Raw genomic sequence first — 26,070 nt, forward strand, 5'->3', positions numbered from 1 at the left:
CTGAATGTAGCTGGGCGAGTCTGGAAGGCCTCTGTCCCAGGCGGCAGCAGAGAAGCTCCTGACTCACCACGGATGCTGGCTCTGGACCCACTGCTGCCCCCGGGGCTTGGCAGGTTGCACTGGAAAAACTGGGTCAGGCATGTGGCCTAGTTTGCTGGTTCGCAGCACAGGCCAGGGATGAACCTGGGAGTGTGAAGGGCGTCTCACTTTACTCCCTGGCTCAATCAAGTGACAGATGTCTGAGGAGTCCCTACTAAGTGCCAGGCCTAGGTGAGTAAGGGGACATACAGACAACCAATTGCGAATGCACTTTTAAAGCCCAGGTCACAAGAGTTCGCTCGGTGTCATCTCAGGATCCCCCGGCTGGGCTGCCTGGGCAGGTCACCAAGTCAACAGTCTTCCGTTCAGATCCGCAGTTTGACTGCCCAGTGTGGAAGGCGGGTCCTGACGCAGCTTCCTGTTTCTTGTCCAGCTGAATCCTACCTCTTTGACACTCTGGGGCAGAGCTTTCCCAACAGAAGGTTGTTTGAGCAGACCAGAAAAGGCAAGAACTTCCAAGTCAGTCAGACAGACAGACAGACAGACAGACAGACAGACATCTCCTGCTTTCTTAGGCTAGGGAGGGTCAGGTGTGTTTATAAGAAAAGACACTTGAGACTTTTCCAGACAAAGAAATTATAGAAAAAAAGAATTTACTGAATGTGATGGCTAACCTTAGCTGTGAACTTAACTATATCTAAAATCAACTAAACCTCAAGCAACTAGGCATGCCTGTATGGGGGGTTTTCTTGATCAATCACTTAAGATAGGGAAACACACCCTAAATTTGGACCAGCACCGGATTGGAACTGCAGCCTGGCAGACAACTATAGGATTCTTAGCCTTTCCACTGTGAGACTGCCATTGTTGAACTCTCCAGAGCACAGCCTGTGAGCCACTCTAATAAATCATATATAACTACGGGATTCCTAAAGAGATGCTGGTCTTCCACTGGAATCCCAAAGGAGTAAGTTCTAATACCAGGGGCTTCCTCAGCTGCAGGCTAGATGAGCTTGTCAAAGAAAGTGAGGACAAGCAGCCCCACAGCAAGTTTCCTTCTTCTTCATCCCAGAAGATGTGGCCCAAATAGCTGTTGTCACTCTGGGTGGTCTAACATCCACGTGTTCTGCTCCTGGGCACTGGCCTCTCCCTGAAAGCTCTGTGACCCGAGCCTGCTGCTACCTCCTCTCCACTCGGTTCCTCTGCAGTCACAGTCACTGTCTCCCCACAGCCCTTGCTGTCTCTGTGAAGAACATCACAGGGAGGCAAGAGAAGACCTTTGGGAGAAACCTTTGCTGGGCCTTATGCCGCAGTACCACAAGACAGCACAGGACAGCCTCTCCAGCTGGTCAGCAGAGGCTGCGGTTCTAGAAGCCTCTCTCAGATACTGTGCGACTTGCTTCTGCTGCATAGGAAGCTGGGGTGAGGTCATGGCACATTGTAATCAGTTTCATGGGTTTTTGTTTTCTTTTAGACGAGCTGGACTAGGCTGCTGGGGTGGGACGTGCATGATGCGGTCACTACTGCCTGGTACCATCCACAGCTCCGTTCCATGAGTTCTCTCTTTCTTTTTTTTTTTTTAAGATTTATTTATTTATTATATGTAAGTGCACAGTAGCTGTCTTCAGACACTCCAGAAGAGGGAGTCAGATCTCATTACAGATGGTTGTGAGCCACCATGTGGTTGCTGGGATTTGAACTCTGGACCTTTGGAAGAGCAGTCGGGTGCTCTTACCCACTGAGCCATCTCACCAGCCCCTCTCTTTCTTTTTTTATATTTGTATTGACTCATGCACTTATTTTTGTGCATGTGTGTGTATGATGAGTGTGTATATATTCACGTGTATGTGAGGACAGGTTTGTGACTGCCACAGAACACTCTGAGGATCAGAGGACAGCCTTGGGCATTGGTCCTCTCTTTCCTCCTTGGTTTGAGGCAGGGTGTCTGTTCCCAAGCTGGCTGGCCCTCAAGCTTCTACAAGACTCTCCTGTCTCTGCCTCCCACCTCACCACATGTAGTGAGAACTTTGATTTCTTTAAAACACAGAAATGGTAGGTGAATATGTTTTTGTTAATCCCAGGTGTGGGATATGGGGCTGCTTCAGACTGTCCGCAGCAGCTAACCATGATTTGTCTCGTGCTCTGGCAGGGGCATGATTTTGCCACCTTAAGATAGTTTTTTGGGGGCTGGAGAGATGGCTCAGTGGTTAAGAACACTGGTTACTCTTCCAGAGGTCTTGAGTTCAATTCAGCAACCACATGGTGGCTCACAACCATCCGTAATAAGATCTGACACCCTCTTCTGGAGACATCTACTGTGTACTTAGATATAGCAACCAGAGCAAGCGGGGCAAAAAACAAACAAACAAACAAAACCAGACTGGCCAAACAACTGGCTGTGCCTCTTTCTGACCCCTTAGGACTTTCCCTTCCCCTCTGGCCACTTCTTTCCTGACTTGGCTTTTTCAGACAATCCTCACAATTTGAGTCATATCTGCCAATCATCTGGACTACTACCGCTGCTGCTGCTATTACTACTACTACTACTGCTACTACTACTACTACTACTACTACTACTACTACTACTACTATTCTCACAGTGACAGACCTCCTTAGCCCCACTCTTGTCCTGTTCTGCCCCAGCCAGCACTCCCATCTAGCTGTTCCCTCATCTGACCCACCTGCTCAAGTCTGAGGCTAGCCCCTCCTAGTTGTGGTCAGGGCCTGGCACCTGTGAAGTACCTCAGCTCACAGCCACTTGCTTACTGTATAGACCAGACTGACTCACAGAGATCCACCTGCCTCTGCCTTCTGAGTGCTGGTACTACAAGTGCGCACCGCCAAGCCCAGTTTATGGGATGCTGAGGATACTAGAGCTTCATGCATTCTATTGAGCTCCAGTTTCGGCCCTGAACTTGCTTTCACACATTTTGGTTGGTCCTCATTGTAATTTCCAGGAAGGTCTCACAGATGCCCAGGAAGGTCTCACAGATGCTCAGAAAGGTCTCACAGATGCTCAGAAAGGTCTCACAGATGCTCTGGCTCCCAACTTTCCTCATCCTCCCTTCCCCTTGACAGCCTGTTTCTGCCATCTTTTATTCTTGGCAGTACATATAACATTCTACTGACTTTTAAATTGCATGTAAGATGCAATGACTGGTTTTGTTGGTTTTGTTTTGAAGACCGCGTCTTCTGTAGCCTAGGCTGGCCTAGACTCCTGAGTACTGGCTTTCCTATGAAATTCTAGACACTGCTGACTTTTATCCACATCACTGTAGCTAATGTGTCATTTTAGTGTGTGACAGCTGAGAGATTTATGTTTGTTTTTTGTTTTCAAAGTTTTACTTGGAGTTCAGATTATCTCCAATTTTCTTTTTTGTTTTTCCTTTCCCTTCTTCTCCTTTTCCTCCTCCTTCTCTTCTTCCTCCTCTTTTTCATCATCATCCTCTTCCTCCTCCTCTGATTTTTCAAGACAGAGTTTTCCCAGCCACCCTGGAACTTGCTCAGTAGACCAGATTAGCCTCTGCCTCCCAAGCGCTGGGATTAAAGGTGTGCGCCACCACACTTGGCTTGCCTCCAACTTCTTATCCTTTTGCCTTAGTCTCTTGAATGCTGGGATTTTTTTGTTTGTTTGTCTTGTTTTGATTTTGAATGCTGGAATTACAGTTATATGCTACCACATCCATGAGGATTTTTGAAAACCATGCTGATTACAAAATATATCTTAGTTTCAGTTAAAATGTGATGGTGGAAGGGGCCTGGAGAGATGGCTCTTATTTCTCTTTCAGGGAATCCCAGTTAGGTTCACAATACCTGTGTCAGATGACTCACAACTGCCTGTAATTCCAGCTTCAGAGGGTTGGGTGCCCCCTTAGGACTTCTGAGAGCACCCACTTGCATATGGCTTGCTTGTCTCACACACCACACACACATACACACTCTCACACACAAATCTTAGCTGAGTACTTGTAGTGCACATCTTTAACCCAGCACTTGGGAGGAGGAGGAGGAGGTAGAGGCAGAGGCAGAGGCAGAGGCAGAGGCAGAGGCAGAGGCAGAGGCAGGTGGATCTCTGAGTTTGTGACCAGCCTGGTTTACAAAGTGAGTTCCAGGACAGCCAGTGCTACACAGAGAAACCCTGTCTCAAACCTCTCACCAAATGAATAATTTTTTAATGTAAAGGATGGTTTTATTTTGAGAGAGGGTCTCATTTACATCAGGGTGGCCTTGTCTTCACAAGCATTTGATATGGCGCCTGGCTTCTGGGAGAAGAATTAAAGTCTAACTTTCCTCAGGGTCATGTGACAAGCATGACTGAGCTTTGTTACTGATGACGATGCCGGCCCTGCCTTGTTCTGGATTTGGTCCACTCCATCAAGAGCATCTGTGAGCTGACACAGAGAACTTACATCCAGTCCATTCCAGCCTCGAGGACTCTGTCCAGGTCATCTCTGGACCAGTGAGGCCAATCTTGCTGGTACAAGAGGCTCCTGCGGCCTTGGTCAGGTGTTGATCAACGAGGGGAGTTTCGAGGCCAGCTTACTTCTTTTCTTGCCTTCAGCCCAGCCCAGCCCTGCAGAATCCTGCTACAGCCTGCTTGAGTTAGATTTGTCACATGGGCAATAAAAATGATTTGTTTGAGTGATATGTGTACCCAAGGACAGCAGAGCGGAGCAAAAACCTAGCCAAGCTCCGGTGTAATTTCCCTGGGCACCGAGCAAAGGGCAGGGACCACAGTCACTCTGTGTGGTTATTTCAATTGCCTCGTTATATTCAGGGGTAATCCTTGTTTGTTTTTGTTTTTTTTTTTCCACAATCCAGTGAAAAGGGTAGGGTGTGTTGGGGAAGGGTTAGCCTGACATCATGGCTGGCCTCCCCGGGAAAGGCGGGGAGGTGTTGGCAAAGACACAGCGGAGCCTGGCTGTTTTCTTCCTAGCATCCGCTCACAAGCATTATGAAGAAAAAACAGGAGTCTGCATTCAGCACCATCTTGGACCTTGAGATCATGTGACCGCCTCCACCTAGAGGAGGGAGTTAGCCTCATGGCTTGCACAGACATCAAAGGAAAACAATAAAACTTCCCAGAACTGCTGACCAGCAGCAGGAACAGTAAAATGCACCCGTGGTCAGTGCTCAACCAATGTTGGTAACACATGTCAAGTAGCTGCCAGGACTCAGCACTGCAGAAAGGAAGGAAGAGCCAATGCCACTTGTGTGGAGACATTATTACATCATTCAACAGCCAATTGAGCAGTCAGTCACAGGAGTCTTCCTCAGGATAGCAGCCTCAGTCACCATGTCAGCGACATCCTTTGGGCAGCCGTCTATGGAGTGTGGCATCTGGCCAAACTGCTATATGCACACCCTCTTGCTGGGAGCCAGATGGGACCGAGCCCAGCCAGCTTGGCTTTGGCCAAGCATTGAGCAGCATGACCCAGTTGAGGGATCTGCTTTCTCCACACAGCACAAGCTGGGTGCGTGGCCCCCAGGTCTCTCATCCAAACCTCCCAGCTCGGGCTATGTTCATGTCTGCCCAACCGGGACCGGGGGTCTGGTTCCTGATCAGTCCTTCTGACCCAAAAGCCAGGCGCCAGCAGCTCCCGTGAGAAGGCGACAGAATCTCCTCAGGTGTGAGGAATTTGGCTTCTAAACAAGGAATCAACATCTAAGAATGATTAACTTATTTGAAACAGGGCTTTATTCGAAAGTCCAAGGAGGGGGTGAAGAAATGAGATCGCGTAGGATTCCGTGGCAAGACGGCAGTGAGCTGGGGCAGCTTATCCGGCACCACCGAAGGGGCCTGACGAAATTGAAGAAAACAAAACAGGCTGAGAGAAAATAGAGGCAGCGGGGTGGGGTGGGATGGGGTGGGGTGAGGGGGCCACCTCTGACTTGTGGGTTTCCTGACCACTTTCCAGTTACTGCAGACCCTTGCAGCACAGAAGGCTCACACGAGTCGGCTGGTTCTCTGCCCAGCTCTACCAATATAATATAATATCATCCAAGAGGAAACCTGACCCCTCTGCAGAGGCAGGTATAATGGGGCGTGTCACGGACTTTCATGTTACCGTGGCCAAAGCTCCTGACGGAATCAACTTAAGGGACAAATATCCTGTGTCACTTGGTCCAGCAGGCAGAGAAGGCATGACGGTGGGAACACGAGGCCACAGTTGTTCACAAGGTGGCAGATTAGGAAGTAGAGCTAGGCCAGAGGTAGGGGTAGGTATAACCTCCACAACTCCCCTGCATTCAGTGACCGGGTTCCACCAAACAGACCCTACAACCTTTAGGGGTTACAACATTTAAAGTAACCCTCAAAACCAGCCTGTGGAGGGATTTTCAGGTTCAAACCTTATTAGTAGAGGAGCACACAGACAGAGTGGCTAGCTTTGTGTCTTAGCAGGACTTCTTCCCGGCTCATATCAGGAGGCGTTCTTGCAGGTCTGTTTGCCCTGTTGTCACAAATCACACAGAGACTAGGTAGGTGGTTTAGATACAACGCACCCTTCTCACAATTATGGAGGTTGCAAGTCAGACCCAGGAGCCAGCACGGTTGGGGACTGGTGAAAGCCCCTTTCACTCCCTTCTCCTGTCTTAGCAGTGTGGAGGACTTATAAAGGCACAAATTCCATTAAGCGGGCTCCTGCCCTCATGACTTTTCCCAAGTCCTCACTTGCTAATGTCATCTCATCAGGATGAACAACACCACATGTTAACGGATTGGTGGTTAGGATCCACTTCCTAACGTATCCCGTCCTTTTCCTTAGTCACTGTCAGGATGGACACAGGACCATGCAACTTTCTGATTTCGCTTTTGTGTTTAGGGCCCCGTGGCTCTGTTTACATTTGCCTCGGTCCTGACTCTGTTCCATATCCTCACTCTCAGGCCTCCTCACCCTCCGTGATAGTGACTGACTCACCTCAGCCTGCAGTGCTGAGTAACAACGCATACTCTCCACTGCATCATAACACGGCATTATCCATCAACAACTGGGAAACAACCTACTGGGATAGCCACTTCAGTCTTCTGGACCTGCAGTAGATGACTTTATAGTTTCCCCTTTATTGCACAGGTAGAGAACTTCACTATGTGTGATTATGTGGGGTCACGGGCAGCATTTGAGTGTCTTCTCTGACAGCCCTCCACTGCATTTCTTTAGACAGGGTCTCTCCCCTGATTTGGGTAGAATGACTGGCCAGTGAGCTCCAGGAATGTCTCGCCAGGGCTGGAAATACTGATTGGCACTTGGCATTTTATATGGGTTGCTAGGTATCTGAATTCAGGTTCTCAGCATTTTACTACCTGAGCCATTTCTCCAGCCCCAAAGTTTCTTTTCTTTTCTCCTTTTTTCCCCTTGTGGTGGTGTAGGTTGAAACTGGAGGTCCTGAGCATGCTGGAGAAGCACACGACCACTGAGCAGTTCCCCAGGCTGAAAGTTGACTTCTGTCAGTGAGCCACGGCGTAAGCATCAATTGGCTCTAACATACTAATCAGTTGGCTCATACATACTGCTAGCATTACTAACAGCCACATAAGGCTCCACGTCTCCTGTAACAGTCTCACTTCACCCCTGGTGCAGACCCAACTTTTGCTTTTGGATAAATGCAAGCTTTTAGAGCAAGGATGGTTGTTGTTCTGGTTTGTTAGTGTGTTTTGTTTCAGATGTTTTGTGTGTAAAAGTGCTTTGCCAGCAGGGATGGATGCACACCACAGATGTGCCTAGTGCCCAAGGTCAGAGGAAGATGTTGGATCTCTTGGAATTGGAGTTATAGTTGTGAGCTGTCAAGTGGGTTCTGGGACCAGAACTCAGGTCCTCTGCAAAAGCAACAAACTTTCTTAACCACCGAACCTAGCCCAGAACAGCTTACATAAACACACACCAAGGTTATGATAATCTTCATTCCTTCCAGTGGCTACCATATTGTCTGTTGTCAACAGTTCCGACTTCTCTGTTATTAACGCGTTCTCACGCCCGGCCAGGAAAGACGCAACAGACCAGAATCTTCTGCGGCAAAACTTTATTGCTTACATCTTCAGGAGCAGGAGTGCAAAAACCCCCAGCCCCAAAAACGAAAGCCCCTTCAATAATTTTAGGAGCCAGAGCTCCGGCGCGCCAAAGCGCAGAGCGTGCTCTATTGTTTACATCTTTAGGCAGCGAGAGAGCGCAGGGCGCGCAGAGCCAGAGAGATGCCAGCGAGAGAGAATGGCGGAAAACCCCGTCCCCTTTTTTAGGAGAGTTATATTTCGCCTAGGACGCATCACTCCCTGATTGGCTGCAGCCCATGGCCGAGCTGACGTTCACGGGAAAGGTAGAGTACAAGTAGTCATAAAATACCCTTGGCTCATGCGCAGATTATTTGTTTACCACTTAGAACACAGGATGTCAGCGCCATCTTGTGACGGCGAATGTGGGGGCGGCTCCCAACATCTCCCCCTTTCCTTTTAATAAGAGCAAATAGGCCACCCAACTAATGAGAGTGGAGATAGAGGTCAAATCCCCAGTGTGTAGGTAAAGGAGCCATGTACAGGATTAGCTCTTAGGCTCACAGGCTTTTACCCAGAGCAACCCTGACCTGCTCCCGTGTCGTTTTGCCTGGAGAGAAGGACACTTGGACACTCAACCTTCTTGAAAGATGACATGTCTCCCTAGAATAGGCTCATATATGCCGCAGAGCCTTTCTACTGCAGTGCTTAGCCGTGCAACTCTCTCGGGCTGCTGAAGCACACTCACTCTATCTCGTGCAATGAGACTAGCCTCATGGGATATAAGAGCTGAGTGGCCAGCGACCTATTGCCTAAGCATAGATATATCAGGGGAAGCTCCATGTTCTAGTCCTGCAAGCGCCTGGGCAATAACCACCTTGTCTCTCCTAGTTTGGGCCTTAAGCTTACAGACCAATCAAAGAAGCAACACTAATCCACAGCAAAGTGTATCTCTAAATAATATTAATCCCACCCATTTTTTAAAGAAGGAAAATGCTGAGGAGATCCAATTGGGTAATCTTTTGGTCAGGGACAGGTCTAAGCGCGTGGAGTTGACCTGAAGTCTCAATTCCCGAAGGATCTGTTCAAATTCAGCCGTCCAATTCTGTAACATATACTGAAAAAGACTTTTTGACAAATTAGCTGTCCTAGTAAATTTCTCATACTGAATGGAAGTAACACACAATCTCGGAAACTTTTGTTTACACCCCAGCTGAGTTATTTGTCATAATACATCTAGTTGTATCTGGACAAGATCTATGAGTTGATTAACCAGCATGAGACCTCTCTGTATCTTGACATTAGCTGAGGCCTGTTCATCTATGACTGTAGTCACTGAGGCTGACAAAGTGTTAATGGTGTCAGTCGTCTGGACCTGTCCAGACAGAGCCAAGGCTGTCTGAATTAAGGCCAAACCCAGTTTCTAGTTAGTGGTAAAAAAGCAGGAGAATACTTGAGCATTATACATCACCGTCATTGGGAGTGGAAATGTCGACATTATCCCCCAACGCTGCTCTCTCTTTATTATTGACGCCCTGGACATCACCAAGACGAGGGACATCAGTATTCCCTTGGTCAGTCTGGATTTTTCGGGTGAGTCTTTCTGGTATCCAAAATGGGTTGTCTTCATTCTGTGGGAAAACACAGATAGCTCCCCTGGATCTTATCAAAATAGGATCCGGGCCATACCATTTATTATCAAGGACATTTTTCCATTTAACCATCTCATTGGGCCTATCTGGCTCTGAACAATGACATTCAGCCGCAGTATGGCCATGAGCATCAATATTTAAAAAATTGAGTGTAAAGAGTGCCATAGACACAGACACTCTTGGTGCTCGGGGTAAAATCTCTTCAATTCCCCTCTTCTGTTTTATAAGATAGGTTTTGAGGGTGCGATGCGCACGCTCAACAATACCCTGTCCTTGAGGGTTGTATGGAAGTCTAGTCAGGTGGGTCACGTCCATCTGACGGCAGAACTGTTGGAATTTTTGAGACGTATAAGCTGGTCCATTATCAGTCTTAAGGAGTCTGGGTTTCCCCCAAGCACTCTATGCCTCAAGGCAATGTTGAATCACATGTGAGGCTTTTTCTCTGGTTAACGGAGAGGCAAACATGATGCCAGAACATGTGTCAATGGACACATGGAGATATTGAAGTTTTCCAAAGGAAGAAACATGTGTAACATCCATTTGCCAGACCTGTAGAGGTCGAATACCGCGTGGGTTAATTTTCACATGAGGAACTGGCAAGAACTCACAGCAGCTTTGACATTGAGTAACAATGTCACGGGCTTTTTTTCTTGTCAGGGAGAAACGACTGCGTAATGTTTTAGCCGTCACATGAAAATTGTTATGAAAATTTCTTGCAGCCTCTACCGGGGATGATAGGGCAGCAGCCACCACTTTAGTGGCCTTATCTGCCAAATCATTTTCCAGAGCCATGGGGCCAGGTAGGCCTGAATGGGCTCTAACATGAGTAATATAAACAGGAAATCTTCTAGATAACAAAACTAATTGTATCTGCTGAAAAATATTGGCAACTCTACTGGAAGGCTTAATCACTCTAGCCACTTCTAAAAGATTTACTGTATTAACCACATAACAGGAATCTGACACAATATTAAGGGGTTCTAAAAAGGTTTTTAAAACTTCTAAAACCACTAAACATTCTATCACTTGAGGTGAATTTTCATTATATTGTTTGGATACCACTTTACCATTAGCCACATAGGCACCTATGCCAGTTTTTGATCCATCAGTATATACCACAATCCCATTTTTAAGTGGGTTTCTTCTAAACATGTAAATATTGATTTCTCTCAAAGGAGGAAATATGCGTGACATCTATTTGTCAGACCTGTAATGGCCTGACGCCACGAGGGTTTACCCCTACGTGAGTAGATAAAATTTGACAACAATCTAAAGGCATTATTAAGTAATCAGAATCATTTCTAGTAGAACCAATCTCTCTGGCAGCTCTAGGAATATCAGAGGAAGAAAAAACAGCCATGTAGGCTTGGCAAAATTATTAGTTGAGCTATTTTGTCTCTTTGTGATATAGAAAAGACAACTTGAGGACAAGAACAGAGAACCTGAAGTTCCCCTTTACAATCCTGATCTACAACTCCAGGGTGGACAATAAGACCTTGTAGGCTGCAAGAGCCTGCCTCTGTCATTATTGTCTAGTGGCTTCACCTGCTCGGGAGAGCGCCTTTCAGGCCCTAATAGCCTTTTCATCTGATTCAGAACTATTAAAAACTGGCTCCTTGAGCTCACCTAGTGATGAGTATAGGCTCCTTCTCCTAGAGACCTCCGCTAATTGATCTTTTTTCTTTTCTTTTTCCTTCTCCTTCCTTCTAATCTCTCCCCAGGTATTCTTACCTGACCTAAACTTTTCCTCAGATTCAAGACCCGTGGAAAGGCCTGTATGCTTATTTTGTGTACCATATTTTTTCTTTGCTCCTACTCTCTCTCCCCGCTTTACTTCTGATAGATTGTCCTGAACTTCATCCAGAATCTGCCCTGCCTTAACCACTTGATAACATGTGAAAAGGAACAAAAGGGCTTCTAACACTAGAGAAAGTTCAAGGCCAAACATACCTTATAAAGCTATTTTCTACTTTACTTCTGATAGACTGTCTTGAATCTCCTTAGAAAGTTCAAGGCCAGGCTTACCTCGTAAAGCTATACTTACGGGTTACCGCCGTTCCCCAGCTGAAAAGTTCTGAATTTATGCAGTTGAATCCTTCTTAACAGTCTGCTTTACGGGAACCTTTATTACCGCGACCCGCAGTTCTGGTTCTGGAATGAGGGATCTTTCTTGCGCCGGTGAAACTCCCGTCCCGAGTTTCTTCCCGGGTTTTTTCTTCCCGGATTTTTTCTCGTCCCGGAATTTCTCGTCCCGGGTTTCGGCACCAATTGTTATTAACGCGTTCTCACGCCCGGCCAGGAAAGACGCAACAGACCAGAATCTTCTGCGGCAAAACTTTATTGCTTACATCTTCAGGAGCAGGAGTGCAAAAACCCCCAGCCCCAAAAACGAAAGCCCCTTCAATAATTTTAGGAGCCAGAGCTCCGGCGCGCCAAAGCGCAGAGCGTGCTCTATTGTTTACATCTTTAGGCAGCGAGAGAGCGCAGGGCGCGCAGAGCCAGAGAGATGCCAGCGAGAGAGAATGGCGGAAAACCCCGTCCCCTTTTTTAGGAGAGTTATATTTCGCCTAGGACGCATCACTCCCTGATTGGCTGCAGCCCATGGCCGAGCTGACGTTCACGGGAAAGGTAGAGTACAAGTAGTCATAAAATACCCTTGGCTCATGCGCAGATTATTTGTTTACCACTTAGAACACAGGATGTCAGCGCCATCTTGTGACGGCGAATGTGGGGGCGGCTCCCAACACTTCTCAGAGATAAAGGATTTAAATACAACCAAAAGAGCCAGCGCACAGGCACCTATATTCTATCTATGCTCTCTTACTGAAACTATAAGCTCATGTATAACCAACAACTCTACTGTGCACTGTATGCATGCCTGGTACCGGAGAATGCCAGGAAAGGGTGCTGGGTCCCCTAGAAATGGAGTTAACAGTTGTGTTCTGGGAACTGAGCAGCAGTCTTCTAGAACAGCCAGTGTTCTCAGCCACTGAGCCTTACATAGAAAGATGGACTAAAAGAACATTTATCCTAGTACCTTAAAAACAACCTACTTGCAGTTGCACTGAACTGAGTGCTGTGGCGGCTGAGTACTGCTCACACACAGGTGTGGATTTGTGTGCCCTATGCCAAGTGTTTGGTGAATGCTACCTTCATGTATACATTTGAGGATTTGACCATCCTGTGGTAGCTTCATTTTTGTTTTGAAAAAGGTCATCTGTTGGGCAGGGCATAGGCTTCTTCCTTTTTCTCACACATCAGATCTGAATTCTGTCTGCTTGTTTGCTGAGTCCTCAACATGACATGCTGGCACTCAGTGCTCACCAAGTAACGCAGCGGTAGCTCTGCTCCTGTGGGTAGCTATTTATTTAGTGTGTGTGTGTGTGTGTGTGGTGTCCACAAGTACAATTGAAGTACTTATACAAGTCAGACAACACTCGTGCCAATCAGTTCCCTATTCCACCATGTGTGTTGGCAGTACGGACCCTTCTCCACTGGGCCACCTCTCCAGCCTCGTTGAACTATCCATTTATGAACCGGGTGTTCTATAGCTAAAATGCACCTAAGACCAGACGCTGGTAGGAGCTGCCTGGATAGAATGCTGAGGCTCCTCCAGGTCTTCAATGTGATGGGTGGCCTACACGGTTGTGCGAGACAATGTTTAACTTCTCAAGCTTCTTTTCCTATCCTTGAGCTCGGCTGGCAGCCAAGTCCACTGCCTAGACCAAGAATCATAGTTCCCTCCATCCCATCTTAGGTCTTGCTGCCCTAGGGCAGTGCAGACCAGCCCAATCCAACTTTATCTCAGTCACAAGCAGGCAAGGCATTTCAAGGATCATAAACTGAGGGTTTGCCAACCAGAGATCAGGTTACAGACCTTAAAGTGGTATGCATCATTATGAAAGGAGACTCTTTCCTGCACTCATACCCACTTACAGGCAATGGAGGGGGAGATCAGCCCGGGAGGCAGAAATAGGGGGATCTCTGTGGGTTAAAAGGCCATCCAGGGAGAGCTACATAGTTAAACCCTGTCTCAAAACAAAAGCCCAGGCAATCAAATCTGAATGGTAATCTCTTCTCAGTTCTCCAAATGGCATGGCTGTGGCAAGGAATATTTTAAAAAAGCAACCTCAATCTAAAATCACATAGCTAGAATCTGAACCAAGAAAAAGCCCAACCACCTTTTTCCCCTGCCTCCCTTTGGGCATGCAGCACCACAAGCGGGTCACAACCCCTCCCTCCAAGACAAAGGGAGGCCCTGGCATATTTACATGGGTCTTATACTGTTGTGTTTTTTTCTTAGGACACTGGGGTTGCAAGCATCTTAAGCAGAGTGTGTATTATTCAACTACTGTTACAGGACTGGTATTTGCTGTGGTTATAAAAAGTAAATATTCATAGAGATTATTTTTATAATTTTAAAATCCTATTTTTTGTATATTTAAAATTTGACAATTTTAGAAAGTTTTAAATCTTATTTTTAAAATTATAGTATACAAGTTAAATGGGGGGTAACCCCTAAGGTTAGAGATGCCTCTGTTTTTTGTATAATATAGCTGCTGCCATGAGGAAGCACTTGGTAGTCTTTTCTGGCTTCCCTAACTACTTCCATATACTTGGCCAACATGAACGTATCAATACTCAGTGGATGGTCATAGCCTTTAGATCATACATGGCTAAGAGTGCCTTCTTGAGGACCCAGACTATCAGCCTCTATCACTAACCAGGCCGGCTTACTTTGAGGCGGTCCACTGCTCTGAGGTCTTCTTTTGCTCTGCTGTTCTTTGCTCTACAGCATTAAGTGTGCCTGAGGAGGAACACTGTGTGGGTGCTATGGCAGCACCCAGGACACGGTGGTGGAACACACCGCACACATGCTCGCACAAAGTGATGCTTCCTGTACATGCTTCCATCCTTCCTCACTGCCTTCTGCACTGAGCATCTGTGGACCCACCAGCAACCTTACAGTACAGCTAGACAAAAGGACTACACAATGCAACCCATGAAAGAAATATCGGCAATGTAGTAGTTTTGTGTCGTTTAATTAAAAAAACTCAACAGGGATAAAAAAACAAGCATTTTACATAATGCATACATTCTCAACATCTGCAGATGAGATAAATAAAAGAAGGCTAAAGCAGACATACTGTGTATTGCTTCTCTTTGGTAAGTTACCAATATCCTCTGCAGAAATAAAATATGTTAAAAACAAAACCCATGGTCTTAAAATAATTGTCCCTTAGTATTAACAAAATATTCAGCAATAATACAGTAGATGTAGTTTTCAAATTGACAAGAATGCATAATACTTTATTCTCTGAGGGGTAAGTAGCTGCTTTCCAAAATTAAGGCTGATGAGAGCCAACCTTTTTTTCTAGCTACCTTTTTCCTTGGCTCTTTTTTTAATCATCACATTCAAACTCCCAGACACCATTCTTTTGGAAACTCTTTTTCACATCCAAAACCTCTTATCAGTTTCACACCATCTATCCTGACCAATTCCATTTCCTATGAGGCAATTCATCTCATCTAAACTTAGTGCCCCCAAATAAAAAAAAAAAGAACAAAAATTCCCCTGAATTTGCTCTAATGAACAGCACATATACAAATCGTGGCTCTATTAAAGCAATATATACAGGTCAGAACTAAGAGAAAACTAAAGGGCCCATTCAATATATAGCAGCAGCTCATGTCTAAATATATACATGTATGTAATGTTTTCACAGTTATCTTAAAAAAATTACATGATATGTTCAGAAATATTTCTATGGTGTATAAATAATGCTTTAAAAGTCCAACTAATGAAATGAAGAATAAGAGTGGATTCCAATTAAATAAATCTGCTGAGCCTCCAAGGACAGACGCTTGAGCTGGTAAAGCTTGAGGTGTGTCTTGTAAAGGGCGCTCTGTCTGGCAGGCCTACCAGGAAAGGCAGTCTTCAGTCTAACCGCGGTAGGAGAGAAACGCCAATATTTTGGAAGGAACAGGCAGTTTTTGGACTTCTTGGGTGGACATCACTCTTCGGATTGACATGCGACATATATGTTGAAGGCTAGGGACTTGCCTTGGAGTGGCCCAAAAATACACACTTCCATCATGTGTCCTTCAGAGAAATGGAAAAACAAAATCATGGTTACACAACTACACTTGTCCTATGTCCCTACAGCTGTAGATCAGATCCATACATCTCACCTTAGACTCTAATAAGAACTCCAAGGCAAGGCAAGTAGCAGGATTATATAAAGAGTTTGTCTAGGAAATTTACAGAATCATACATAAAAGAAAAATAAGTTTTCAAAAGAAAAAGAAACAAGAAAAATGTATTTACCCAGCAGCTAAAACACTGCCATCAGTAGAAAAGGCACAGCAAAGACCATTGCTCAAAGGTGCAACTTGTACCGGACAATCCTCATCGATTCTCCAGAACCTCACCATTCTGGAAGGGAAATCCAGAATGAGTAAGTCAGAAAGCAATGCTCCTGTCCTGTGTTCTGATCACAGCATGCATACGCACGAGTCACTCAAACAGCATGGTAACTTTGGTTGAGATGGGCTCATATGCACACAATCCGGGCCAGCATCAAATTCTTGAACTTGCTTTTACTGCCCAAAGGGCTGGGATTACAGGTCTGTCTTCTCCACCTAGTTAATATGTTTGTTTTGTTTGAGGTTGGGTCTCACTACACAGTTCAAGCTAGAAGCTTCCCAAATGCTGCAATTACAGGCATTCTATACTATCGTGCTTTATATATCTATACAGACTAGTTTACATTTTATTATCATTTGGTAATTTGGATAAACTCCAAAGAGATTACAAGGCATGGCTTTGAACCTGTAATGTTCACAACTGGAAGCTTTGTCATTTTCTTACAAATAAAATATAACACAATCTGATTTACTCCTTTCTACATTTGTCTAATCTCAAAAGCAGTGGCCATCAATTTACAGGTGTATCACCACAGCCAGTTAAGCAAAAAAACAACACCTTCCAAAGTGTTGTCTAGAAAGACAGGATGGGCATGGTGGTTCACATAGAATTCTCAGCATTCAGGAGGCAGAGGTAAAAGGATCTTTAGTTCAAGATCAATCTGGCCCATATACCAAAACCATTTCAAATACAAACAACTCCTGTACAAAAACCTAAATCAAGCTTATGAGTGTGTTATGAGTTAAAGCACACTTTCATTAAAAATCACGACTACAGACAAAACTATATTATACTCCATAATACTCACTTATCATCAGCAAGGCTGGCAACATGCAGTCCATCATGACTGAAAGACACAGCTCTCACCCATCGGTCATTTGCTCCTCCAGCAAATATTGGAGTGGGCGAGGGAAACAGGTGCCTGGGGTCAGAGACACATTTGCAAAGTTTCAGAATCAATTCAAGAAACAAAATAGCCCTGGTACCGAGTTCACTGGCCTCTGAATAAGGTTTAAAGTGGGGCTTTGATGATACAACTAAGACTGAAGAGAACTGTTACAGCCGAATTCAATGAAACAGAGAGCTGTTCATTTTACATTTTTGTTAGGGATTCTAACTTTATACAAATTCTTCAAATCTATATATACTGAAAGCCAATGTTGGGTTACTAACTGAAATAATTCATGTGGTACTCACCCAAACTCCATCAGAAGGTCTCCATTGTGTGGATCCCAGACATACACACGAGTGTCATAGGATGCAGTAGCTAGCAATGCTCCATCAGGAGAAAAGTCACAAGCTACAACATCATGGTGATGACCTTCCAGCTTCCTAATCATGGTGTATTTATCCATATTCCAAAGGAAAACCTGAAATAAAAGAGGGAAATGTTATAGTTTCACTCAGACACACAGAGGACAAAGGGGCACATCTTAAACTAAAATTGCTACTTTAATTACATCAAATTAATTACAAATTATGAGTAATTTAAAGAATATGCTCAGTGTCGTAGATTAAAAATCAGTCTTTACGTTAATTAAAGCAGACATGCAAATTTCTATTTCAAATGTTTCTGTTAAATGTTAATTTAAAAAATAAGCCTAAAGGGAAAATAAAGGCAATGCAATTTAACCACAAATACTGAAATCCATTTATTCCAAAATCTAATTAACTAAAATATATGGAAATAAATAGGGTTAAGTATTACAAACCCCTTTCTCTTTTTTTCCAGAAACTACCAATTTTTAAAAATATATACAGACAGAAAATGTAATGTTAGCAATTGTTACTCCATTGGCATCTCCCTTTGAGATAATCACTTGTTTACAATAGGCTTGGGTCACCACCGAGAGCCTAGGAAGAGAAACAGATACTGCAAGCAAAGAGAATTTTCACAGCCAAAAATAATTTTGTTGGCAAACAACAAGTATGTTACTAAACCATATTACAGATGAAAATATACTATTTTATGAAAATATAACTACAACATTTTTAGATAATCAAGATTTAACACTTATTTTTCCAAATTGACTATGATCATTAGTTACTTTCAGCATAAAACAGTTAAATTACGTAAAAGTAAGCCCACATACAGTTTAGATTTTAAACATCCAAAGACTGTGCAGAAGGCTCTAAATAGGTTTTGCTGGGTTTTGCTTTGAGGTCATGTCTCACCAAGAAGTTAAGCTGGCCTATCTACTTGCCTTAGCCTCTCAAGTAGTTCTGGACAGTATTCTAATGCTTACTGTTAAGAGTAAATGTAAGCTGGGAGGTTTACAGCAAGCCTAGTGAGACAGCGTTCCTCCTCTTGAAGTAGAATAATCCTTTCTGCTACTTCCTTTCTGCACACATTGTTTCCCAAGGGAAATAAGTATAATAACTGGGTAAATAATTTAAGGTACTACTAGTATCTTAAGAATTCCAAAAAACAGAGAAAACACTCAAAAACCAATTACGTTAACATTAAATTTACTTGTCAGACTCTCAATTCCTTCAAACTGGAAGATCAATTTACTCAGGAGTCTGGACATTACTGTGGGGGAAATTACTTTTAAAGGAAAAAGAAAAGAAAAAGAAAAGAAAGAAAAGCAGAAAGTGGACGCCGACCAGCACCTGTGTACGTACAGTACACCTTGCAGCCGAATGCAAGGTTACTTCATCCTATGGTAAAGGTCGCCCCCAGCCCGGTAGCCAGAGATGCCACTCTTTCTGCCCAGCTAACACCATTGTGCGCCTGTGTGCGAGTGGTGCCAGCATAACCTCAATCACACCAATATTGCTGCCACCACCTGTGACAGGGAAAGCAAGAAGCATATGGAAAACACACAGCCTAAAATCACAATGTCAACATCTAGCTTGTTGTTATGATTTAAAACAAAAAAAAAAAAAACAAAAACAAAACTAAGCTACTTTGTTTTAAACTTCTAACATTCACAACTATCATCTTAACATACTTCTTGGCAAAATAAAATGTGTTTTATCTAGCCACCCCCACCCCCACCCCCATCAATCCAGAGTGTTGCCATCATTATACGTATTGAGTTCAGCCAGGTTCATACTCAATGCTGCTAAACTCTTAAAAATACATTAACTCAGAGCTAGTAAACTGACAGTTCACTAAAAGTACAACCTTCAACAGTCACTACTTAAGCTGTCAATAGGCACGCTGTCAAACCATGTGAAGCTTCATCTATAATCCACTGTAGGACATCCATGAGTTTTAATTTTATTATGCTTATAATTTAATAATTTTTTTTTCAGTTAAATGTCCATGATCAACTGAGACTCAAAATTTAAAAACAAAACAAAACCAGCAAACTGGACAAAACAAAAACAAAGAAAATAATTAGCAAGGAAATATCTTAAAAATGGACTAGATCTCATCTATAGCACTTAAGCACTCCTAGATTTCACAAACAAACAAAAAAAAAAAAAACAACCCACAAAAAACCCTCACTAACCCTTCATTTTATAAGCATCTCTAAAAGCAATTCAAGTAATCTCAATTCACAGATAACTAATTTTCTACTTGCAAATTCTCTCCATAATGAAATAAAGCACTTAAGACATTCAGGACACCGAGCACAGACTTAATAGGTTGCTTAGATTTAAAATGATTAGGCATTCATCATCATCATCCAATTCACAGCACGTGTACAAGAACTTTGATACTTACTGCTTTACTGGCGCCAACTGAACACAGCATAGAACAGTCGGGAGAGAATGCACAACTGTACACCCAATTCTGATGTGCCCGCAATACTTTCACCATGTTTCCTGAACAAAAGAAGCATCCGTGTCAGGACCCATTTCCAATCAGTAACACCTCGACGGACAAGACAGTAATCTACATTCATCATAAACTTCTGCAGCTGAAAGGGATGTATATGCATAGAAAGGCCTTCAATATCAGCCACCCGTTGCTTTCTTTCCATCCCTTTTACCAAGGCAGGAACTCTATATGTAGCCCTGGCTGTTCTAGAATTCACTATGCAGACCAAGATGGCCTAACTCACAAGGGGTAGTATTTTGCTTGATAAAATTACACAGGGCTGGAGACACACCTCAGTAGTCAAGAGCACACTCTGCTTGCAGAGGACCTGAGTTTGGTCCCCAGCACTTTATTGCTCCATGGGAATCTAACACTCTGACCTCCTCAGACACCCATACATAACCACATGTAGACAAACATGAATATAGAGAACTAAAAATAATACAATTTAGAATATAAAAGCCAGGCATGCTAATGTATACACCTTTAATCTCAGTATTTAGGAGATAAAGACATTTGTTTCTATGAAGTAAAATACATCAATACACCACACGTCTCAGAAAGAAACTGAGTACACCAACATACTTTTCCATGAGGGTTAGAGGATAAAACATCTCGTATATTTTATGAAAGAATTTATGATCTATGCTTGCCAGCATTTAACCACATTACAAATCCTGATTTGTAAATCAGGCTATATAATCTAAATTCTATTGGGTGACTAGATTTGTTGTTTTAAATAAAATTTTAAAAATAGGGCTTTTTAAAAAAGATTTATTTATTATATGTAAGTACACTGTAGCTGTTTTTCAGATACCCCAGAAGAGGGCATCAGATTTCATTATAGATGGTTGTGAGCCACCATGTGGTTGCTGGGATTTGAATTCAGGACCTTCGGCAGAACAGTCAGTGCTCTTAAATTCTGAGCCATCTCTCTAGCCCCAAAATAATGTTTTTGATTTTAAAATTCATGTATTTAATATGTGAGTATTATTTTGCTTGCATATATGTCTGTGTAGCACCTGCATGCAGTATCCAGAGGGGCCAGGAGATGTTGAATTCCTTAGACCTAGAGTCATAGGTCTGTGTGGTTGGTCTGAGCAGTGTCAGACTGTTTGTTATAGTAACTGCTGGTTCCTGTTCCAGCTTACTTACTTAAGCTGTGCTTTGTTTGATCTACATAGGAAAGGGACCCGAGTATTAAACAGAAAAAAGCAAAGTAACAATGATCACCAAGCCATTTGGTTTCTGTTTTGCTGACAGTCTTGCTAAGTAGCTAGCAGGTTTGTCCTAGAGCTCTCAATTCTCCTGCCCTACCTCCCCTAAAGCTATGACTCCTGGTGTCCTTCATGAGTCAGGGCAGGGCAAGGGCAATCCCCACATCTCTCTGAAAACTAGTCATAAAGAGATGTGGCCATGTGTGGCTGAACACATCTTTAACTCTAACACTCAAGAGGCAGAGGCAGGTGGATTTCTTGTGAGGATAGTCTGGTCTACATAGCAATTTCCAGGCCAGCTAAGGCTACAGAGAGACCCTGGCTCAAAAAAAAAAAAAAGAAACAAAACCTCACCCTTTGACACAGCTAGGGAAAAGACAAAAGGCATACATACCATCATCTTTCAGGTCCCACACTCTTAGAGTTTTGTCTCTTGAAGCTGATACAAGGAGTAAGCTCCCATCTGGAGCAAAAGTTAAATCTCTAACCATTTCAATGTGGTCTACCAAATTAAGGAGGAGTTTTCCTAAATGTGATTGAAAGGAGAAGAAAAAAAAATTAAACAGACATTCTTGGGTACTTTCTTGTTTTATGAAACAAATTGTTTAATTTATTAACTAGTGGCTATCGTTAGCTGTGAGAATCTACAACTCAGAAATTCTTCCCAAGATAACAAACCCTCCATGTATTAGAAAACTATAAAAGAAATGACTGCAATGTAAGAAAACTCCTAGACCAAATTAGCATTAAGAAAGCCCCACACCACTGACTTTTCATTTGTACAATATCAAAGTATCAACTTTTCTCTTTGACCTTGGACCATCAAATGCTCCATAAACATTATCTAAACAAAACAAACAAACAAACAATTACCAGTTACTGGAAGTTTTGTTTTCTAGAAAAATCTGTGGTCACCTTAATTTTTCCCCTCAATAAGCCAATCAAACTTTGATTCCTTGTCCTCAAGTCAATGCCATTATTACTGTCTATGTCCTGGGGTACATCTTGCTTTTATGCTCACTAAAATTATTTTATATTTGTGAACAAACAGAATATGCTAAGAACTAGAACAAAATCTAAACTCTTTTTTCCCCCTGCCTCTGCCTCCCAAGTGCTGGGATTAAAGGTGTGCGCCACCACTGCCCAGCACTTTTTTCTTTTCTTGCATTGCTGGTCACTGAACCTCAGGTTTGAAGCAATATCAGGCTGGCCACTCAAACATCTCAGTGTTGAGGTCACACACCTATGTATCACCATGCCCAGTTTGAACATTTATATACTTGCTTTTTTTTGTTGTTGTTGTTGTTACAGGGTCTCTCTACATAGCACTAGCTGACCTAGAACTCACTATGTAGACAGGAGCTGGCCCCAAACAGACATCCACCTACCTCCGCTTCCCAAGTGCTTTAATCAAAGGCATCTGCTACCACCTTGAATACTTACTTGTTCAAAGAATTCAACTTCCCCAACTATATAGTTAGATATTGGATAAAGTGATTAAAACCTTCTGAAGGGAGCCGAGAGTGGTGGCCCACACCTTTAATCCCAGCACTCGGGAAGAAGAGGCAGGCGGATTTCTGAGTTCGAGGCCAGCCTGGTTTACAGAGTGAGTTCCAGGACAGCCAGGACTATACAGAGAAACTCTGTCTCGAAAAGCCAAAAAAACAAAACAAAAGAAAAAAAAACAACCAACCAAACAAAACCCAAAAAACAAAAAAACCTGAAGGTTAGATATTGATTATTAAAACTTGATTTGTGAGCTAGGCATGGTGGTGCACTTTTATTTGGGAGGCAGGCAGATAGATCTCTGTGACTTTGAGGCCAGCCTGGTCTACATACTGAGAGACCTTGTCTCAAAACCCAACTGTAGGATTGTCTGTTTCTGCTTGGCCCAGGGAGTGGGACTATTAGGCAGTAGAGGCTTACTGAAGTGGGTGTGTTACTGTGGGAATAGGCTTTAGCATCCGTATCCTAGCAGCCTCCAGATGAAGATGTAGACCTCTCAGCTCCTGTATCATGCTTGCCTGCTCCCATCTTGATAATGAACTGAACCTCTGAGCCTGTAAGGCAGCCCCAACTAAATGTTGTCCTTATAAGAGTTGCCTTGGTCATGGCGTCTGTTCACAGCAGTAAAACCCAAACTAAGACACCAGCCCTCCGATCTGTAGCTGGGTAAGTAAGTGGTTCAGTTGACACGTGCTTCCCTAGTATGCAGGTGAAGCCCTAGAGTTGGAGTCCTAGCACTGCATAAAATTGGGAGTTGCAGCACAGGCCTGCAATCCCAGTACTCAGGATGTGGTAACTGGAAGTAGTCATCATCAGCTACACAGCAAGCTTGATGCCTGCTTGGGATACAAAAAACTGCTTTCCCTTGAAAACCCCTAAGTTATCATTGAAAAACCATGTAAGACATTTTGCTGAGTCAGAAACTAAAATATTAGTTTATAGTTAACTAAAATAAGACCCAAACCTGCTTTGCATATTTTATCTTATCAAGTGGTATAAACTCTTATTATTCTCCTAGATTAAAATTATAAATTATTATAAGACTTAGGACAATTATAAAGACACATTAATTCTCACTTTCCAGGTTCACTTCCAATATGAATCCATACCTGTATATACATCCCAGATTTTGATGCGACCATTGTTTAATCCTGTGGCAAGGAGTAGCTGATCCTGTCCAAATCGGAACCGATGCCATTCTATATTAACGCAACGACTCTGTTTTTCTGGAACTGAAGACCCAAAAGCAAGACTCCAGACTATGTCTCCACAGTCTATAACGTGCTCAGGAGGCTTGTTTTTCTGACCACCATTACTGTTTTGTCTTGCCAATTTTAGACAGCTTGAATTGGTAACATTTTTGGAACCATGCAAAAGACTGAGGGGAAAAAGATTGAAAATGAATTTTTCTTTATACCGAACTTCTGTAAACACTAATTGTTAACACTTGTTAGGTTTTTCAATACAATTCTAACACTATTTCTAAAGATGAAAAAGTTGGTATCTGAAATAAAAGGCTAGACAAATTCAACTCATGAAAACTATTGTTGGCTGAGAACCCTCAGTAAGAAAACAATTTATAGCTGATTTCCCTTCCAAACCGGCTTCATAGAACTTCCTTTACAGAGAGTGTAAAGCCTGGTTCCACCTGAGAGGGGCATTGTTGACAGTGTCCAGCACTGGTCAGGGTCTCAACTGAGACCGCTTCTGTCACAGGACATGTACTCAGTGGTGACACTAAACCTGGAACATTTTCTTTATGCTCAGAAGAGAACTTAGGATGAAAAAACAGTAACTTCTCAATATGAATTTTTTTAAAGATTTATTTATTTATTATATGTAAGTACACTGTAGCTCTCTTCAGACACCCCAGAAGAGGGTCTCAGATCTCATTACAGATGGTTGTGAGCCACCATGTGGTTGCTGGGATTTGAACTCGGGACCTGCAGAAGAGCAGTCAATGCTCTTTACCGCTGAGCCATCTCTCCAGCCCTCTCAATATGAATTTAAGGACTAATTTAGCTCATTTGCTAAATTAAATTGCTAAATTGCTAAATAATTTTAAGTATTATATAAGCCATCTTTTAGGATACTAAACTAGATTATTCCAGTAAACTAGAAGCCATAGACTTCAGAAAACTTTGAAGCTATCATGAACATGTCCTTAATTCAAGCAGAGATAAAAAGAACTGTCAGGTGATGGACAGATAGCATGACTAGATTAAGTTCCTTCAGAAAGAAGAGTTATCTTGATGAGAACTTCAGTGACCCTGGTGCATAGTGAAGGGACCACACAAGCCTAGATAAAATCTAATTAACTTGAAAATTAAAATAACAGACATATAAAACTTCAGCTGGTGGAATGCTTACAGGGCAGACATGAAACCTCAGGTCTGATCTCTACCAGAACATAATGGGGTATAGAGGGATACCCAGTTAGTTATTCCAGCAATTCTGAGTAGAAATGCAGGATTAGAAGTTCAAGGTCATCCAAGGCTATACATACTGAATCTGCAGTTGGCCTAGGTTAAAGCTTTCCCTGACCCTACTCCAATCAGAAGGGTGTGTGGCTCAAACCCGACAGCATCATCCAGGAGGCTGAGACAGATCAATTTAAAGCCAACCTGGGCCACATAGTGACCAGATCTATTTTAGAAAAAAATCTGTTTATACACCTCTGTTAACCAATAAAGTGTGTGAAATCCAAAGTGAATGCAAAAATCTTCATCTAACAGATCACTTGATCTGACACAACAGGACACACACACACACACTAAAGCAAGGCACAATTAATCTGTCTTTACACACACACACACACACACACACACACACACAAAGAGACAGGGATGTAGGTTAGTTGGCAAAGCATTGGCCCCTGTGTATGAAGACCCTGGGGTTCAGTGTGGGAGGGGTTGGGAGCATAAATATTTGAGAAAATTTTACAACATTCTATAATATTCAAATTTAGTCCAGACCTTTTCACTACGTAGTCTAGGCTGGTCTATACTATGACATCATCCTTTCTGCTTCCCAAGAGCTGGGATTACGGGAATGTACCACCATGGCCACCCAGATTTTTTTTCTTTTTTGAGACAAGTTCTACTATGTATGTAGACCTGGCTGGCCTTGAACCTCAGAGAGCCACCTGCCTCCTCCACTTCCCAAGTGCTTGGATTAAAGGGATACAGCAGTGACTAGCTCAGGTAATTCTTTACATTCAATCTTCAATGAAGATTCCAACTACAAACAAGCTTCTAACACTGGCTGTAAAGAAAACTTAAAAGCTCCCAATGGAGGAGCTAGAGAAAGTACCCAAGGAGCTAAAGGGATCTTCAACCCTATAGGTGGAACAACATTATGAACTAACCAGTACCCCTGAGCTCTTGACTCTAGCTGCATATGTATCAAAAGATGGCCTAGTCGGCCATCACTGGAAAGAGAGGCCCATTGGATACGCAGACTTTGTGTGCCCC

At 43.3% G+C, this 26,070-nt stretch overlaps 1 protein-coding gene and 1 long non-coding RNA gene across 8 annotated transcripts in view; one reads left to right on the forward strand and one right to left on the reverse strand.

The window, feature by feature from the left end:
• On the forward strand, positions 1–23,751 carry Gm30470. Of its 3 annotated transcripts, none has more exons than XR_880030.1 (3): positions 1–270; positions 7,409–7,501; positions 23,682–23,751. It is a non-coding gene; the product is annotated as a predicted gene, 30470 (long non-coding RNA). The 3 variants fall into 3 exon arrangements; XR_388878.3 differs by lacking the exon at positions 23,682–23,751 and adding an exon at positions 6,926–7,112 and having other exon boundaries at positions 7,409–7,662; XR_388877.3 differs by lacking the exon at positions 23,682–23,751 and having other exon boundaries at positions 7,409–7,662.
• Wsb1 (WD repeat and SOCS box-containing 1) overlaps positions 14,698–26,070 on the reverse strand; it is a 15,328-nt gene continuing 3,955 nt past the window's right edge. The window contains exons 3-10 of one of the 5 annotated variants that reach the window (XR_003949534.1): positions 23,707–23,975; positions 21,486–21,617; positions 19,779–19,879; positions 17,815–18,891; positions 17,300–17,472; positions 16,911–17,024; positions 16,004–16,111; positions 14,699–15,778 (exon numbers count right to left, since the gene is read on the reverse strand). Coding sequence is in view for 3 of the 5 variants with exons in the window: in NM_019653.3 (NP_062627.3) it covers positions 15,619–15,778; positions 16,004–16,111; positions 16,911–17,024; positions 17,300–17,472; positions 19,779–19,879; positions 21,486–21,617; positions 23,707–23,975 (1,057 nt within the window). In the remaining 2 variants the exon portion in view is untranslated. The other 4 variants (NM_019653.3, XR_003949533.1, XM_030246436.1 and 1 more) reach the window with 4 other exon arrangements.

Source organism: Mus musculus, chromosome 11 (genome assembly GCF_000001635.26).
Source record: "Mus musculus strain C57BL/6J chromosome 11, GRCm38.p6 C57BL/6J".
In the NCBI taxonomy this organism is placed as follows: domain Eukaryota; kingdom Metazoa; phylum Chordata; class Mammalia; order Rodentia; family Muridae; genus Mus; species Mus musculus.